The following is an 18,925-nucleotide window of genomic DNA, read 5'->3' on the forward strand; positions in this document are numbered from 1 at the left end:
GCATCCAGGTAACGGAAAGCCTGCAGGAGACTCGGATTTGTGGGCGTCAATTTGTTTTTCATCGGGGCCGCGTTCTGCAGAGGTAGAAGGAGAGGCTGGCGATCATGGCGAACAATTCAATTGCAGGGTATCTGGCAGGACGAAATGCCTTGTTTCACCTACCGACACGACGTCCACGTACGTCTAATAACAGCCAACCAGCAGAAGGTGCCTCGACTTATCGATTAATCGTCGCCGCTCCTCAGGGTCCATTGTAATTTCGCCATTAAACTCGCGCACAAAAGAGACAGACACTTATACACCAGACTACGTGTGTACAAGTTTGCGAAACAACCGTCGCGAGATATTATCTTACGATGACGATTATACTTTACTTTCTAATTGCAAGAACGTCCGCGGATTAGCGACTCGCCCTCCCACCCGTGTACGGGTTAAGTGAAAATATAGTTTCACGTGGTGAATTGAAAGAGCTTCCATCGGCTGGGAAGAAATTGGACCGATTGATTTCCCGCGGCGAACAGCTCGAAGCGACGAGAAAGCGAGTAACTCGATCTTCCGAATAATTACTGTTATTACGTGGCTTTGTTGAAAGCCGTATTCGTTGACTCTGCTCGTTCTTATCGATAATTGTACGTCGAGAATGTAAATGATGAAAACGTCGAAAGTTTCTCTTCATTTTTTTCTTATCATCGTTTCCTTACATCTGCCTGCGACAAAGAAGATCGTTAGAAGATCGAACGATTCTCCCCTGCCACGATGCGAACGGACGATAAGAAAATTCTAGCTTCCGAGGTTCGTTAATTGTAAATCCGGTTGACGATTCAGGTGCACGGTGCGGATGGAATAACAGTGTTTCGCTTGGATACCGAGGAATTTGTCGTTTAATCGAGCCAACTGCGAACAGCGATCGAATCGATCTCGAAGAACACCAATTTCATTGAAACCGTTCGGGATTCTCGTTCACTCGATTATAGTTATCTTAGGAATCTTCCGAGAGCTGTCGAATAATTGGTGAAAATAAAATTGGAAATGAGTACCGTCTACTCGACGAGTGTCGAATATATTGTTTCTTCGACGCGCATCTTCGGATGATCTAGAAACGAGATGAAACGAGGGTTCGTCAAACCGAAGATAAATCGATGATATCTTCGATGGGGAAGCGAGACAGGGAAAGAAAGTGGAATGAAGGGAAGGAAATACAGTAGGTGGTCGCGAGAAAAGAAGCACGTGGACAAGAAGGAGCCGGCAGTCGGAGAGATAGGAGGCGTGACAGCGACTGCACTTAGCATAACAATATTTACTACTAGAAGAAACTAAAGGAGACTTGAATATTCTATGCGCTGGCCTCGCCCAAGCCTTGCACAACCACCTCGTGCCACATCGCAGCCCGTATAATTACGTATACCGTGGATGTCGCGATGATTATCCGCCATACTCGGACCAACTAAACCATAAGCTCGATCGTCTATGACGAGTGTACAAAAGGACGACCTTTTAGCTGCTGTTTTAATTGATACTTGCCAGTCCTATTCAAACGTCACTCATTTCTTACGATTATTACGGGACAGAGTTACGGAGTAGAAAACAATTTTCACCGGTTTTACCCTCATTGAACAAACGATGAAAAATCGAAAGGTAATTGAATTAACCTACGCGCAAAAGGTGATAATTTCGCAAAACTATCAACTGGTAGGGAAAAAAAAGGCGTATTTGCTATCGCTATTGTGAGAGGACTCGTTTCTCAATGGTTCGAGGGATTGCGTTTGTGGAGGATGATCATAGAAACTGGGTCAAACTGTACCTATTTTCCAGAGGAAGATGGAGGAAATTGATAGTGGAACCTCGTTGCATTGTTCTGCTTCCCTGTGAGCTTGTCTTCTAGGTTGCTGCACCTCTGATGTATAACTGCACTCTTTTATTTCACGAAATCGTCTATCTTTTTTCTATACGTTGGTCGACGACGATTCGCGATGTTTTCTGTGTAAAACTAACTGTCTTCGTGTCAGGGTTATCATATCATTAATATTTCATTATTTTCCGAGTGAATCCCATAGCAAAAAGGGATTGAAATTACATCTAATCGTAACACCATGGGAAGTGTGCTTAAAGTTAGCTAATAGCATTAACAATTAGCTGCAAAAGGAGGTATGGAATTGTTATTAACACTACGAATATTCTTGTAAGAGAAATGACTAATAGAAAAATTCCATTTGCCGAAGCAATCTCATTGCTTCGAGCGACGTCTAACGATCTACCGATATACCTCTGTTCTCTGATGGAAAATAAAAAATGATCGAACAAAAGCCAATTTACTTTCCACGCAGCATCGAACCGCGGATTCTCTCATCCGCGCACGTAAGTCGGTGACGCAACAGAGAGGAGGACGCGTAAGAAGACGAGAAAACGAGCGGCTCGATTCGCACGACATTTGCCGTACACCGCCCCCGAATGTTACCTGCTCAGGAAGAGAATCGAAGAGGATTCCTCGCGTTTCTCCCGCTTCGTAACGCGACTTTACATCTACGATTGCGTAACGGTGAAAATAGAGGACCGCTCGTGTCACGACCCGACCGCGGCCAACTGCAATCTTCTCGCAGGTGCTCTAATCTATCGCGTTTCCAACCGAATCGACAGGCGATCCAATCGATACCATTAGAACTTCCATTATTAGCGAATTCTCGCCCGGTTACGCAACCCGCTCGAAGGTGAAAACGACTTATCCTCCGATCACGCGAGCAGAACTTTAAGAATTTCCTTCTGGATTTCCAAACTGCAAGCAGGCATCACGATTAGAAAGAGCAGAAGTTGAACTAACTACTGAGCCACCCTGAGTATCCGAACGTCGAATACTCGAAGCGGAATCGTTGTTCATCCGCTTCGCGAATCCTTGCCTCGGCGTTCAACAAAGCCCGAGGGTTTCACCTTTTCGATTGCCTCGCGTTCGAAGGCTCGGCTATCTCTTTCTCTCGTCGGATGGTCGTTGTTCGTTTCACCAAGGGGATAAGTAAGGGTAACTACGTCTCAATAGGCCGTGCATCGCGGTAGAGCGAGCAACAGGACTCCTAATATGGGATTGCTCGCAACAACCACCGTAGAGTAGGTAAGGAAGACGAGCAGCGAGGGAGGAGGTGGAAGAAGAAAAGACTGAAGAGAAGTCGAGGTGGAAACCGCGGGTGCAGAAGAGGAAGAGGAAGAGGGCGCAGGGAAAGAGTACTGTAAATTATTATTGCCGCTAGTTTCTTGTCCGTATCCGTCTGCTAGTCTTACAGTCTCTTTCACAAGAATATACTCATGATTTTTGTAAGAAAAAAAAAAATATATAGAATGTCTCAGGTAAGAAGGTACAATAGGGGATGATTCTATCAGCAAAAATGAGCCGAAAGAAAGGAACAAATTTTCTCCATTTTGTGATATGTTTATCCTAAAGGGTTGCATTTTCTAACTTATTGCATATAAAGAAAATATTTTTCAAACGCTCTTTACGAAAACGAAAGCTGAAACAGAAAAAATTTATTCTTTTTCTGTCAAAAATCGATAGAATCACCCCGTGTCTGTATTTCATTATCCCCTCACCTATTGCTTTTTTCTTGAAAATAATAAATATACCAAGAATACGTTCTTGTGAGACGGACTGTATCTCCTGCTACTTATCTCCGAGCCTATCCGTCGCAAAAATCCTTACTACTCTCTTTAACCCTTCTTCGAGCCCTTCTTCAGCTCCTTCTCCTCCGAGAAGGTTTCTTTCTCGGAAGGAAGAGCGCACTTGTTCTCGATCCTAGAGCTCAGGACTGATCCAGAACTCGTCTAGTCTGGCTGGAAGATTCGAGAGGCAAAAAGTCTGGAGCGATGGAAACCTGGAAGAACGATTTCCACGCGGCGTAACGCACCGCCGGGATGATCACTTTTCTAGTGAAACGATCCGGACGTGGCAGCAACTGCTCCGCCATGGCATTCTGTTTTCTTGCGACTAACAAGAGATACGCCATGGTTTTCTTTCTCGTTGCACCTTTTGCTCGGCATTGTCTTCGTCTTCGTCTTCGCCGAGGAAAAGGTAGCGATTCAAAGGAATAGGGTAGAGGGTGAGTTTTTCAAAGGTCTGTTAACGCCTTGCCTGTCGCGCAGGTCAATAATGATCGCTGGTGTATTGTAAATTGAATCTATTAAGATGGCTGAAAAAAGTGAAGCAACGATCGAGACGTTAGATTGCAAAATTAATCATGAAAGGAAACCTGTTAACGGAGATAAGCGACTTAACTCGTTTAGACCGATAAAAAATATCCAGAGACTAATGGTACGATTAATAAAGGGTGTCTTAAAAAGAAGTAATTAATCTGAAGTTGCAATCATTTCGAAATTTCCATATTCGCATCACTGAATTTTACGACTGAAAAACCTTTAGATTTCTAATCAATAACGTTACATCTTTTCTTTATTATTTTTCAATCCGTTCCCTATCGCGTTTGACGCGTTAGAGTTTGTCTCGCGAGCGAATAAAAGTACGAGATATGTAGTGTAATAAAGTATCGTGAGGTATGGAGGCAGCAGTTGTGTTTTATAACATTGTGGGCGGTTCCATTCTGGATAAATGCTGGTTAGAGTCATGGCGCGGCTGGTGGAGAGCCGAAGCGTTTACACGCTAGCCTGAGGATTTTTCTAATTTTATATAGAAAACATAATGACTTTTTAGTGTGTTGGGTTATTCACGCGGCGCGGCGTCTTTATCGATCTGATCGTCAGATACGAACAAACGACAGAGAACTTTATTTTGCAAAAAACTATTGACTCAACCGAACAATACTCGAGTTCCATTATCTTCGATTTTTCTTACGCTAACGTTCTTCTTCGTTTTTACCTTATCTCTTCAGCGTGCCATTGAGCCGAAGCACGATTCTTTGCTGTTCGCAATAAAACGCTATTCAATCCGCTCGAACGCACCGTGCTCCCTCGACAGTTTTAGAGAACGAAAAGCCGAAGGGTAATAAATATCCAGCCGTTCCTCGACTCCTCGATTTTTACGTGGCCAACTTGGAACCACGCCGCGTTAAAGCGTCGTTAAAGTGTCGTTAAAGTATCGCCGCCGATTAATGGCAGCACGCGAATCGAGTTACATGCACTCTAAGCCAGTGCTCTTAAATGTCCCTTCGAACACGTTCCAACAACTATATCAAACAATTTCCAATCGAAATTTAAACGCCACGCGTATCTCTTGTATCCCTTGCGTCACAAAAATCTAGGTAAATCGAGAAATAACCGTGTAAAATCGGTACCCCTTTCGTGTACCAGTCAGCGGAAAAATATCAATCTTTATGCAAACACACGTGTGAGAGAGCAATTCTACAACGAGCTGGATCGATTTCACGGATCTCGCGGAGATGAGGGTCGGAACAATCGTGCGTTCATTTCGATGACCACCCACGACAATCGGAAATGGTCCGCGAAGCCACTGATCTAAGCAGGGATGGAAGAGAAGACGCTCGGCGACTTTAATGAAAGAAGAAAAAGAAGAATAAGGTGAGGGCGAAGCTTGGTGCATCTGCGATTACTGATTACCAAAGCGATTTGCACCGTCCGCTCGGCGGACGATTAATTTCTTTAATGTAGTCGGTACTGGGGGTACGATTCTTCATGGTTACCATTGCCCACTAGCTCGATTCACGATTATTGAATTCATCTCGATGCCGAAGCCCGGCTGGAACTGAGGATTGCCTGGTAGTTTCGCGTAATACCTTCGACTACGCCTCTGCAATTTGTTAATCGATACCACCATCTCGAATTCCTCGGCCGTTTCGTTTTCTTCGACACGATTTAATGAGTGTTCGAACGCAGAGGTTGGCGAGAGCTTTATAGAGTCTAGGGTACCATGGAATTCCATTCAATCGAGTTTAGCGGAATATCATCATCGTTACTACTGGTAATAAGTAAATCTCGAGTCAAAATTTCGACTCGATTTAACCGGAACCGATGCAATCAACCTTCGTAATCCTATTATCGTAACTTACAGGTGTAACTGTGTTCGATTTCAGACACCACAACGATGAAACCTATGCAATTTGCTGTCTCTAGGTATACCTGTTGCAAAAGCAATCTCTATCTCGGAGTATCTCCAACTGCCACGCTTCCACCGATGCTAATTCATATCGATCTTCGCTTTCATCCGGTAATAAGCGAGTCTCGGAATCGGAAGGGAGGAGCAGAACGTCTCAGGCGGTTTCTTGCGGCCATAGTACGGCGGGGCTATATAACCCGAGGCGCTTTCCAACTATATGCACCCGATTACCAGGAACAAGACCGGCGTTTCTTGTTTCCACCGCAACCCAACAAGCGTGTTCCGCTCTGACGGATGATGACCATCTCGCCAGGCATTTGCTCCACCACGATCTTCAGCATCGTTCAAACGAACCGCGAGAAGAACACACATCACCCCCTCGTCCGTAATCAAGCGATTCGGCAAATCGAAATTCCCGATAAAATTGCCGAGTCCGTGTTTGCTTGAATTTCACGGAATAACAGTTACCGGAGTTATATCTGATCCGCGATCAAGTTTTTCATTAGAGCATCTCGAGAGGAGATAAGGGGTTGGATAGATAAGAACCCTAGAATGTTTGCCGTTTCATTTGCACGGAGAGAAGGTGGAAAGGATGTCTGGCAAAGTCAGAAGAGGAATCAAGGAGACCATTATCCGTTGTACGCGAGCATTCAGCCGAGCAAGGCCCATTACCATTTATCCTGGCAGCCGAGTGCCGGAATCGGAATTCGTATTTCTGCGGAGAACGAACCGAGCGAATTTATAATAACAAGCAGTCTCCTTGTTCCGCGGACCGTAATCGGTATCCCGGATTGCCAAGGATGCGCTTCGTTCCGAAGAAATCCCGAAACGACGCGACGACACGAAACGCGCAGCACTTTTATCGTCTTTCCGTGTCTCTGCCGAACGAAGCTCGCCACTTTTAGAATCCGCCAAAGTTTTGCAATTCTTTTCCTCGCGTTACATTTCGATTAGAGTATTATTTTTATTATTATTTCAAGAAGAACCAAACCAGTCGAATATTTATCTTATAAATGGTAACCGGAAGGGAATGTTCGGCATTACGGTAGAATTGGAATAAGTCAAGGGAAGGCCAGTTCGAAACTGGATTTACTAATTCCTGAAGCTAACGAAAGCAGCCGAAGGAAGAGACGGTCTAAAAGGATATTTGCCTTAAACGGCAACCGGAAGGCAGCCGCGGAGCCCGGGTATTTTTCAGTCCGCGTGTCGGTACGGCTCGACAAGGTATCGAGGAAAGAAGCAAGAGAGCCGCGAGTGCGTGAGCATTGTCTCGACGAGACCGTAAATACTTCAACCCCGCTCGCTTTCGCCCGTCGTTGTCCAGGAGGGCCTGTAACGCGTCCGGCAGAATTTTTCGCAAAGCGCGCCGAAGAATTCTGACCACCCAGAGACCAGGAACGACACCGATACGATAGCCGCCGCACGGTGCCCGATAAAATATCGATTTCCAGCCTCCAAGACGCCGGAATCCTCGTTAATGTACGATTTACACGATCCACCTCCGCCACACCGATCGCCCCGTGCAAAGATACGATTTATGCGACGATTTTTCTAATTAACACGGACAGAGGATCATCCTCCACCCTCTCCGAGTTCATTGTTTTTCCTTCTACACGCAGTTGATTCAGATTTCATCGAGAAACTTAGATCACTGAGTACAATGTAACACGCTAAGTCCACTCCCATTTCATTTTCATTCCCATTCGTTCCACTTCTACAACGCTATCAATCCCTTCGTTACGCTGCAATTAATCAGCAGCCACTACTTACAATTATCCTATTAAATTCTAGAATTCTATCCGACTGCTCGCGCTTCTTTTCCCGGTATCTTTTCTAGCGAAAGGGTTGAACGTTAGAAACGAGCGATCCCGGGCGAGATGGCGAGAGGCGATAAATCGTGCACCGGCCGACGCGACGGAACGAACGGGAGCAGGAGGTGAAAAAGCGCGAATATACGTTTCCGTTGGACGTTGGTCGTCGGCCGGGCACAATCACGAAAGCCCTCGGAACCGTTGCAGCAGGCCGACCTTCTTCACCGTGAATGCTATATGACCCTCTTAATGAAGTCCGACAGATAGCCGAGCGAGCGGGCACCGGGCCCGGTGAAGCATGGTGCGAGGCTCGTTGTGCGGCGATTGTAAGGGACACCGTGCGATCAGGAACACCGTGGCCGACCCGTGCTATTCGATATAACGCGAGTAGACCATAGCGTAGAGCAAAAAACCAGCCAAGGGAGAGCCAGAGGATTTTTACCGGCTCTACCTCTTCCAAGTCGATGCTGGAGAAACCAGAAAACCCTTCACGAGACACTGGCCGCAGCGCCGGTTGTGAATCACGGCGTGATAAATCTGACGATTTTTAAGCCACCCGATACGACAAATTCTAGTAAATATCGTCGGATTGAATTATACAACTCTCCGAGGATAAAGGAGTGATAATTATATTTATGGTAAATTTATCTCTACTTATGCACGGACTGTAGAGAAAGGGTTAACAGAGGAATTTCAACGGCTAAAGGGGTTCTAATCTGATCATCGATGCTGAAACGGTAGCAAAGCGATCAGGGTGGCATTGCTGAAACGTAACCATCCGTTACGAACGAACCGTTCGTTCTATCTCGAATGAGAAAATAAGAAATAAAAGAAGTAAAGATCGTTCGTGTAGCACGCATAATTCCAGCCCCGTTCGAGCTTTCAATTAACGCCGTCGTACCGTGCAACCGGCCGATTAAAAGCGGCGACGACGACGCCGGTAATCTAATTCGTGGCTCGATCTGGCTAGATCCGACCTGCTGGTACCCTGATCAACACCGGCCATGGACAACACGGCCCTCTAATCTAATTAGATGCAATTAGAGGAGCGAACAACGCCGACTAACCGCTGATTGGACGTGGTACGTCTAATTCGAGCACCGGTAACGACTTCGTACACAGGCTTTAGATGCTTGTCCTGAACCTGTCGTTCCGCTAGTTTTCGACGGCAACTTCGTAGATCGACTTCAGGCCAGCCCGTTAACTTCCTAGACCCGAGTGCTGGACAATGGTCCGAGTTAACGAAGCCTATTCGTCGAATTCCATCTCGTCGCTGAACTGTTGCGCTCGTTCGCTCTGTAATTTCGCGATTGCTACTTCCGGTATCGTTCTAGCTAGCTACAAAAGGTAGATTTATTCTGATTTTCAAATTCAGAAATTTATTCACGAATTAAGTTGAAAAGTTGTCCACGACGAAAAGGATCGTTTCGAATTACAATAAGCTTCTCTTCTTTTTCGAAACACGTCGAGCAAGAGGCGTCTTCCTGGAAGAACAAACGGCGGATTTCGATTGAAATAATCGCGCGGACGGTAGCCCAGTTCAGAGCGGGTAAACCGAATTGAACGGCTGGCAGGGAGCGAGTGGCAGCACAAAAGGGCTGCTAATTTGGCGAGCTGCAAGGAACACGCGGACTCTTTCCTTTCAGACGATCCAGATCAAAGGGGCTCGTTGATGAGCGGTTATTTTCGTGCGACACCGTGAAAAACCTACCGTTCTTCTGGCCCTCACGCGACACGTGGAAACGCGACCCTTTTCAGCCGGTTTTCACGCAGGGAGATGAGCAATCTGCCAAGAGAATCGTCCGCCTACCGTTAACCGTGTACCATAGGTCGTTCTTTTATATCGTTCAATGGCGAAGCTTAAAAAAAAAAAAAATTTAATTATCATTCATTCTCTATTTCACTGATCATCTAAGGACGAACCCGAAGAAGGGTTGCTTTCATTTCCGAAACTTATCCAGAAAGGAGATGCAAAGGACCCTAGTCATGTTCAGTTCCATTCACAAGGCCATTCTTCACGTTCAGCGTCAAGGATCGTCGAGAAGATCTCGCAGGACGTTTACGTTTCGGTTGGAACACCGACCTGAAATTATCCCGAACAGTGCTCCTCTCCTTTATCTAGGATGATCTGGATCCGGGGCCTGAATTTGCACGAGAGGCTCATCCTCGTCAATTCGGACAGCTGGTAAATTGAATTTTTTTTCCCATCCGGTCCAACTTGATCCGATTGCTCGAATCATTCGACCCGTTATTTCAACGATACCCGCCCAACCGAGGGGAGAAACGGGTCGGACGAAAACAAGTGGCGGCATGCTGGCTAGATAGAAGATAAAAGTTCCTGCTTGATGAACACTTCCGACCCACGAAGAACATACTTATCGCGAATGAAGCGTCCTTAATACCAGCTTCAAGAAGCAGACGATCAATCTTTTAACGTCCCTCGCGTCGTTCTTCACGACGTTTCGTACCCGGCTGCGGATAAAATCCCTCGTAAAAAATTCGTCAATGAGGGCCACACCAGGTGATCCCGGTACGCGTTCGCGAGATCGTAAGTCAGATTAATCCGGGAGCGTAATCTCGCGTTTCCAGCCACCAGCTGTCGCATAATTTTCGATCTAAGTCCAGCGTTCCGCTGAATCTACGACGGCTCGATCGTAGACAGCGGGGAATTTCGTAGAAGTTGCCTCGATTTACGACGAGCAAAGTCCCCGAAGGGGGAAGGCTGAACGCACCAGCAAGACTAACGAGTGTTCAAAACAGTTGTAGATCTTGCCGATGATAAATTCGAGAGGACACTTTTATCCCGGGCCCGGATGTCACTGGTTTTTCGATATTTTGTCGCCACGCTGGTAGACCTTGAACGGTGACCAACTCGAATGCGAGGACCAACTTGAAAGACGAGTTAATTCAAATTTCACCCTTTTTCTTTTATTCGCATCGCGAATACTCCTCGAGGACTTAGGTGCGTCGACACTCGCCATTCCATCGTTTCAGATATTTTCCTAATTTCCGTTCGAGTTAATTAACGATGAAAGTTCCGGTGAAAATAGAGATACTACGATGAGTTAATTTTGTGTAATTTTAAATTCAGAAAAATTGTATCCTTGTATGTTTTAAGAAGGATTAACTTGAGGAATACTGATGGCCTTTATAAATGTGAACAACTCTCGGTACAACCCGTATATCATTAAACTGCACATACGTAATTATATTATATAGTATGTCGTTATTATTCGCATTTATAAAGGTCATCAGTATTCCAAAGTGCTCGCCGTAATATTCTGTATCCTGTATTAATGATAATATGAAAATTAGTCATTTTGCATCGTACACGGTAAAACCGTCCTGCGTGTAGAAGTAGCAAATTTAAAATTACAAAGAGTATCGATTTTGTAAAATATGCGAGCACGAATGCGTTAAGCAAACTCCGTTTCGTCCTGCGGCTATTTCACGGCGATTTAGATTTGAATTAGCACGCCATTACCGATCCACGAACCTGTTCGCTGGTTCCTAAGCATCGAGCGATTCTGGACAACGAAAGCTGTCCACGGCGAAGCGAATTCGCGTTTCCAGACGGTGGGGACAGAGGGGAAGAGGAGAAAAGGAGGCGATCAGGTGCGTTTAGGCGGGGTCGTTTCGTATCCTCGCGTGTTTTCGCATTCAAATGCCCGGGCCGGTGCAATTTAAAACTCGTTTCGGCGCCACGTTGGGCCCGGCTTTCGGCGAGTCGAACACTTGGCTGATTTCGTGCAGCATCTGGACCAGAAAGGAACACAGACGCGAACAAGAGACCACCGGCCAAATAAAAGGCCCAAATGGCCGAAGGCCGGTTTTCAAAAGGAAGATGAGCCACGGCGAGAGAACGGCCAGAGGTGTCTTATTGTCCTGTTCGAGGACGGTCCTCTTTCAAAGGACAACACCGACGCTACGATGATTTCGTGAAAGAGGATTCGCAGGAAAATTATTCGGCAAAAAAAGTCCTAGGGAAAGAAGAGCCGAAGGGTGGAGTAGTATTGCCATCGAAGGGCAAAGATAGAAACGAACGATACTCGAACGGTAAATATGCGCGTGGTAGACCGGTAGATACACCACCGCCTACCAGAGATACGCCGTTTCGTAGCAAAGGTCGAGCTGCAGATCGATTTGCATGTCACTGATAGGAATCCGCTCGAGTAACGACGTGTACGCGGAGCTGGCCCGACAGAACGTCGAGTGACGGAAGCGGTAGACAGTTCGAGACAAACGATCCGATATACCAGGCGCACCAGGACTGCACGGTTGCGCATCGCAACCAGACGAATGAGAAAGTCATCCATCGTAACACGATAATTATTATTATCAGTGCTCGCGGCCAGTTCCTTGCCTCATCCACGCGAGAATAATCGCGACGATACGATTCGAGTAGCCTCCTGTTCGATCAGATACCACCGCCCACGGTGTTTATCGATAACGAGCTGAAATTTCTTTCGGCTGTGATTAATATTCGGCAAACTGGACGGACGATGGCAGAGAATCGTGTGGAAATCGAGTTTAACTTTGGAAGTATACGCGAAAGAGGATCTACCGTATCCGCATGATTCTGCGTTCCTGCAGAGATCTAACGGAAAATCGATGGTCCTGGTATGATTCAATGATCCCGAAGGGTCACGTACATTCGTTCATGCGCGACCGGCCGGTCATCAATATGGCGGCGAATAACTGTCGTTGCTAGAGCAGCGAACGGGCCTCCGCGAGGCTATCATTACCGATAATTGCGGTTGGCTAACACCTTGTCCCACCCGAGGATCCCCTTATCCTGCTCGTGGACTGTTGCTATTTCTTGTTCGCCGCATCGAGAGCCACAAATGGACGGGAGCAATATGACAACAGGATGTCTGCGGCAAATGGAAGAATAAAAAGCTGCGAGCTAGAGGTCGACCGGTCTTTCCAGCCTGGTCTAACAGAAAATTTCGACAAAAGCCTTTCGTGCCTGCACGATAAAGATCCTGCCAAGTAAAGATGCTTTCACATTCCTGTCGCGTCTGAAAAAAAGTATCCTTCGATGGTTCAATACCCTATCCTTCTACCATTCCATCGATCCAAAGTGTTGTTCGAAGGAACTTTACAAGCATCGTTTGTAAAATCATCAAGGTTCATTATAAATCACTGATGATTCACCTAGAACCCTTGGCTCTTTTCTCTTTAAACTTGTCTCGAGCTTATCCTGACCCGGATTATTTGTAGCCTAGATAACGATTTATGTCCGATTGTAAATTATTTATCGGTACCCTTGGAATCATGAACAAATGCAGAGTTGCAACTGGAGTGTTTATAGAAAAAGAAACGTGGACAATAAATTCACCGACAGATCGGCCATGTATGTGTTGAATTCAGCTGGACCACAGATGAAGTTGGCCCGCCTAGGGTGTCCATTATCCCCAGATAATTACATACTTCTCCGTGAGGAATTTTTAAAATGAGTTTCAGCCCAACTTCGAGGCTCCAAGATTCCTCCGACGAGCCTTTCACTCTCGACACCACAGAAAATATTCGAATATTCAAATTTTCTTAATCATCCCGATCGAGTCGAAGAATCCTCGAATTAAAATCCATCGAATCAAAGCGAATCAGAAAAGAGGATCGAGCTTCGGGAAGGCGACGAGCACTTGGATTTCGTCGAATCGGCAACCGATTCGATCGACGCTCTCGCGTTCTGTGAACCGTAAAAGCCAGCTTCCGTGTTCCGGCTAACTGTTCACCAGGAGGACCGTGCACACACCGTCGAACAAGGACGAACGACGCGAGAGAAACCCGGAGTGAAAGAGGAACGAAAGGACGATAGGATGAGAAAGAGAGAAGCACGACGAGGATGCCCATTAAACTTAACCTCTCTCGTCGTTGCTTCGGTCTAGTTTAAAGCCGTCGCCTCGTCTCGCGTGAGTCTGATTGCCGTTCGAACAGGTTGAACAGTTGGGTAATGGAGGCGGCCGCAACATCTACTCCGTTAGCGGTACCAGGCTCCTCTTATCTTCGCCGCTTGAAAGCCGACGAACTACCTTCGATCACCGTTCCCTTCTTCGAAAAAGTAAGAAGATTACCGGCTCTCCGATGTTCGTTCGCTAACTTTAGGGTACCCTTTAGGGCTGTTCGATGTCGTCGCGTCAATCGGCCCCAGAAATCTGTTCCCTTTTACGACAGGATAGCGAGACTTTCCGTTCGAAGCCTGGAATCATTGGTGCGAGTTTCTTCCTAAGTTTCTTCCTAAATTTCTTCTGTAAAATTTCATAAATTTCAAGCTTGTATTCTTTTGGTGGTATCTCCGAGTTCTGGCGAACAGAAGGAGTCCACACGTAGCAGCTTCATGGTCAGATGGAAGCGAGCAAGGTCGCCCTACCACGTGCTCGATCCTCCGGATACGAACGCATTTTCATGAGAGTAAGTTCGCGATGAAGATAATCCGGAATAAGGGTCGTCGAGCACCGTTGCACCGGGTGGATGCCATAGAAGGCCAGCTAGTACGGTGATCCAGGAATTAGATGGGAGAAGGTTGCACGCCATCGACCGCCAGGTGTAAACGCGACGGGATCGTTAATTTCCCGATACTGTCAGCTTCGTCGGGAACGTCGATTCACCCGGGTCCATTTGGAAGCTGATACGAGCAGACCGTTTCGCCGAAGCAGCGGCAACACTTTTCGTAGCCGCTTTATCGGAACGGAATGCCGGGCCCGTTGAATTTTTCGAGAAAATGTACCGTTAAGTTCGACGTGCCGCGTTTCGGAAGGTCGAATCGTTCGGAAATCGAACGCGAACGCACAGGTGTCAAGGCCTACCTGCTTCGCGGTTAGGTACATTAAGAATCTTTAAGAGTGCCTTTTAAAAGGTGGATTTTTTATAACGCGCTCATCGGAAACGTTTCTTCCTAACTTTCTCTTTGATTGATTAACACCGGTGACACGGAACGAAACGCCATTAAGATGTACCAGAAAGCTGTCTCGTACTTTTCCACCTTATCTTCGATCCTTTTTGTCACCGGTCATCCTTGCTCAGTCGCTTATGACTCTGTTCAGAGGACTCGTTTACATAGCCAGTGTCTTCCTTACATTACTCCACGTTTAAACGTCCACTTCCTCGTGAGATAAAGCCCGCTTGTAACCCTTCGCCCCTAATGTAAAGTTGCCCCCGACCTGGTGCTCGTTATCTCAGCCACTCTCTCGGCTCGCTTGACACACCGGACGAGGCATTACGTAAGGCAGAGAGCGAACAGTGGCGGATTAAACGCTCACGAATACACGGGGCTGCGAACACGAAGCAAGGGAACGAATGCAAATCCGAGTGGAGCACGCGTATCGGTATTAATATCGAGAATCGAGAGGCACGGTAGGATCGACGCGAGCAACGTGAATAAAAGGAGAAAACTAAAGGATAATCGGCAGCTAGGCTACTCCGACGTAGCCGCGGAACGAGCAAAAACTGATCCTTCTGATATCTGTTGATTAGTGGTCGATGATGACTGCTGCAGAGTTTTGTAGATTTATTCCTGACGACCAGTTTAGTGGAAAAACCTGTGGCTCGCGTGATGGTGCTTCAATTAACGCTGATTTCTCTATCCCAAGATGAATTCCTTTTCTTTTTTTTTTTTTCTTTTTTTCTTAGAAACTCTATCAGAAGTTCAGAAGAGAAAATCAAATGTCAAACGATCGCTGTCGAAGATCTAAAAGCGCCGACTGGCTGCTGATCGTTGAAATTAGTTGAACGAACAGTGGCGCCTGAATAATACGACGGAGAAATTTCTATAGGCGCCGATAGCAATTAAAGGGTTAAGAACTAACAAAGTACCGATATTCCGTGTCAAAAGTTAGTCTTTCTAACAAGAGACAGAACGAAGAGGAGAAGAGGGTAATAGGAAACGTTTGTGTCGTCGGGTGTGTAACAATGCAGAATGTCGATGATGTCGAGATGACGAGATCGATAACGTCTACAACAATGCGAATGAGCCTCTTTCTTTGGACGGCACACGGATAGATGCTCGATTTAAACACGAGTTAATCAGCTGACCCCAATTAAACGATAGCCATCGGCTAGCCCAGGCGAGACAACGGTTGCGTCGTCGATAAATGTTAATGAACCGTGCCACAATAGCGGCACGGATAATAACCGGGGAAACGCGGCCATTAAGGGGTTGCCTTTGTTCCTTCCACCTACGATTCGTCGATTATTCCGTCGGCCGCGTTAATATCATAACGGTGCTCGCTTTCCAATTAGAGCACAATTTAATTGCGGAGGTAACCGTAAACCGCGCCGCGATGGCCAACTTCTGTAAAAAAAGAAACTATTCCTCGGAAATAATTTGCCAAATTTTCTGCCAGAACGCGCACAATTTTAATTAAATAAAAATTCCATCATCCCGCTAGATTGTTTAACATTTCAACGAGAGAATAATTTCGATCGAAATTACAATTGCACGATCCGCTCTAATGTTCCTAGCTGCTCATCAACAGAATTATGATCGCGCTGGTAACCCAAACAAACGAGCATAGAAGAGTACAACAGTACATGATAGAACTCTTACATCATGTTTCATTGGATTTACACATACGATTCATTACAATCCGTCGGAGAAGTCATCCCTGCCCTCTCTCTATCTCGAAAAGCACACTTCAAATCTGCTAAGCGTCTGGATGCATCGCGAACGATGCACCCGGATAATTTATGCCGGTGTCAAGTGGCTAATTCATTTAATTAGGCGCGCGTAAATCAAGCCGCCTGCTGGTCGGCCAGTAATATCGGTCCCTGCTGATCGAGCTGTTCGAGTTGCAGTTGCACGGTGCCAGCCGACCGTTCTGGCACGTTCGAAAGTGGAAGAAGAAGCTTTCGCGCTCGGTTGCGAGGGTTATCGCGAGAGCAAGGGGACGGGGCATAATTAATGGCAGATCGACCGATCCAATTTTCCTGATCGCGCCCTAACCGCGACGAGAAAGCCGCGATAATTGAAAAGGAACCTTGCCGAGTGTACAACGCCGGATAGCAACGGCTTGATCATTCCAATTCAAACGATTAATTCCACGCAAGTTCCTCCTATTCCCGTAAGCCGATTTGCATAATTGGCCACCGGTGACCATTTCGCGTATCGTACGCGGTACCACCGGATCGCCGATTATCCTGGACAACCACCGACCACCTTCTCTCCCTTGAGAAATGTCATTTCCAATTAACTATCGATTATTGGGCTGGCGCGGGCTAGGCCAATCGAACGATTACGCCTGTCCCGTTTAAAGAATCTTGATAAATGTTTACGCGACGGGATGCTTCCTTTACATTTCCCTCTTTTTTTCTTACTTTAAACATGAACGCCTACCACTTGGATGGTCATCTACTTTGTAGATACATTTCCTTTAATTATTCGTACGTTAATTTACCCGTAGAATACAAGCGTCAACGAGTTTCACTCAATTTTCACTTCCGTCGGACGCAGCATCAAGTTTTCTACTTGCCATTGTTGTAAACTCGCGCCGTCACAAATTACTAATGCTATTCGAAAAGACGGCGCGGAAAGGTGTCGTTGAATGAACATCCAATGTCCCATTCGGTATAACGTCCCATCGCGAGGAGGATTCCGTGCGCGTTTCACGTGGGAGTCGATTTCATCCGAAGGAATCAGGATCCGTGCTGTCTATTCTCGGCGACGCACACGCGAAAACGAAATTAAAATAACGAGGCTCGATGCGGAGAAGGTGATAGGCGCGTGTTAAGGGACCGCGAAGGACTGCGGATCCATTTGCTCGAACGGCCGACAACTCGGCCATCTTCGAAGTCAGATTAATGATCCGGTCGCGGAGCTTAAGAGGTCCATTCGTTTCGAGAATAATCTCGGTCGAAAAATGCGAAACAGATAATAAGCGATGCGTCCGCACACCGGACACACGCGTGTCTTCGGCCCTTGGTTCGTGACCATTCTGGTCGTCCTTGAACAGCAATGAAAAATTGGGCTAACGGGTCGGAATAATTCAGACGAAAGTGCCTGCTCCCTGATCGCTTCTCACCGATTTCGTACGATATTTTAATTGAATTATTTTTCACGGTTCGAGTGGCGTGAATTTGGAGAAAATTAAATGATATATACACCTTCCTGTTTCATCGATGTTCCTATTCGCGAATAGAAGCACGATGCAGAGGATTTACAAGCCTTCGGTCGTTCATCCGTCGAGCTTAAATCAATTCTGACAGTTTCGAGCATAAACGTGGTCATCGACGTCAAGATATTCGCAGCTGTTTCGTAGCCACGTTCGATGTCGAAGACATTGACGAGGCTGTCGATGACCCTGCACGAGCCACTCGACCACCAACAATTTGACTCGAACCTGACGCCGTTCCTAGACTCCGAGGGAGCCGCTTCAAGAGGCAGCTTTTGATTCACTGCCTGCCATAACGTTCCTCCTCCGACAGTTCAGGGTTTTCGAAGAACCGTCAGAGATATTTCCGCTTCGATCTTCGTCGTTTACCAACGCGTTTCTCAACGTAAACTCGCGAAACGTGACTCGAATGCGAAATTGAACAGGAGAATTTTTCGATAAGATTGTAAGACTCGGAGACCTCTGAATTCGAGTAAAAGTTAAACGAACTAAATGAAACCGTATCGATACGGTAAACGGATTTTCCTACGGCAAAGCGGATTTCGAACTCGACTAGCCATCGTTTCGTGAACGAAGATAGCCTAAGAAGGATTCGATTCTTCACGGATGATCGGATAAGAAATTTCTATCAAATAGATTTAGTAAAAACTCACGTGTTCGTCCACCGAGTACGTCAACTCGCCATCGTCGTACAGCACAAACCATCTTCTTTGCCACCTCTGAAACAGAAAACAGATAAAGAAATCGTTAGTATAAGATACTTTAGAATTCGATAAATAGGTCGCGTGAAATGGCATCGTTCGTCTGAAATATTCCAAGAAATAAACGAGGAAAGTAATTAGCTAGAGCTGAAGAAGCGTAAAGAATTCACTTTCGATGACACTCGGTCGCGTCCGTTCGTGGAAACGTTTATTGCATCAAGCGAAAAGAATCCCTGACCGAACCTGCTCAACCTACAT

General features: G+C 46.3%; 1 protein-coding gene across 8 annotated transcripts in view; it reads right to left on the bottom strand.

Annotated features, from left to right (window-relative positions):
• Positions 1 to 18,925, bottom strand: part of osp (myosin phosphatase Rho interacting protein outspread) — a 117,082-nt gene that overhangs the window by 31,540 nt on the left and 66,617 nt on the right. For all 8 annotated transcript variants that reach the window (XM_034332642.2, XM_034332639.2, XM_076693431.1 and 5 more), the window contains exon 3: positions 18,620 to 18,685. In XM_034332642.2, the coding sequence (XP_034188533.1) occupies positions 18,620 to 18,685 (66 nt within the window). The remainder of the gene's footprint in view (positions 1 to 18,619; positions 18,686 to 18,925) is intronic.

The sequence above is a fragment of the Osmia lignaria genome, chromosome 3 (assembly GCF_051020975.1).
Source record: "Osmia lignaria lignaria isolate PbOS001 chromosome 3, iyOsmLign1, whole genome shotgun sequence".
NCBI classification, from domain to species: domain Eukaryota; kingdom Metazoa; phylum Arthropoda; class Insecta; order Hymenoptera; family Megachilidae; genus Osmia; species Osmia lignaria.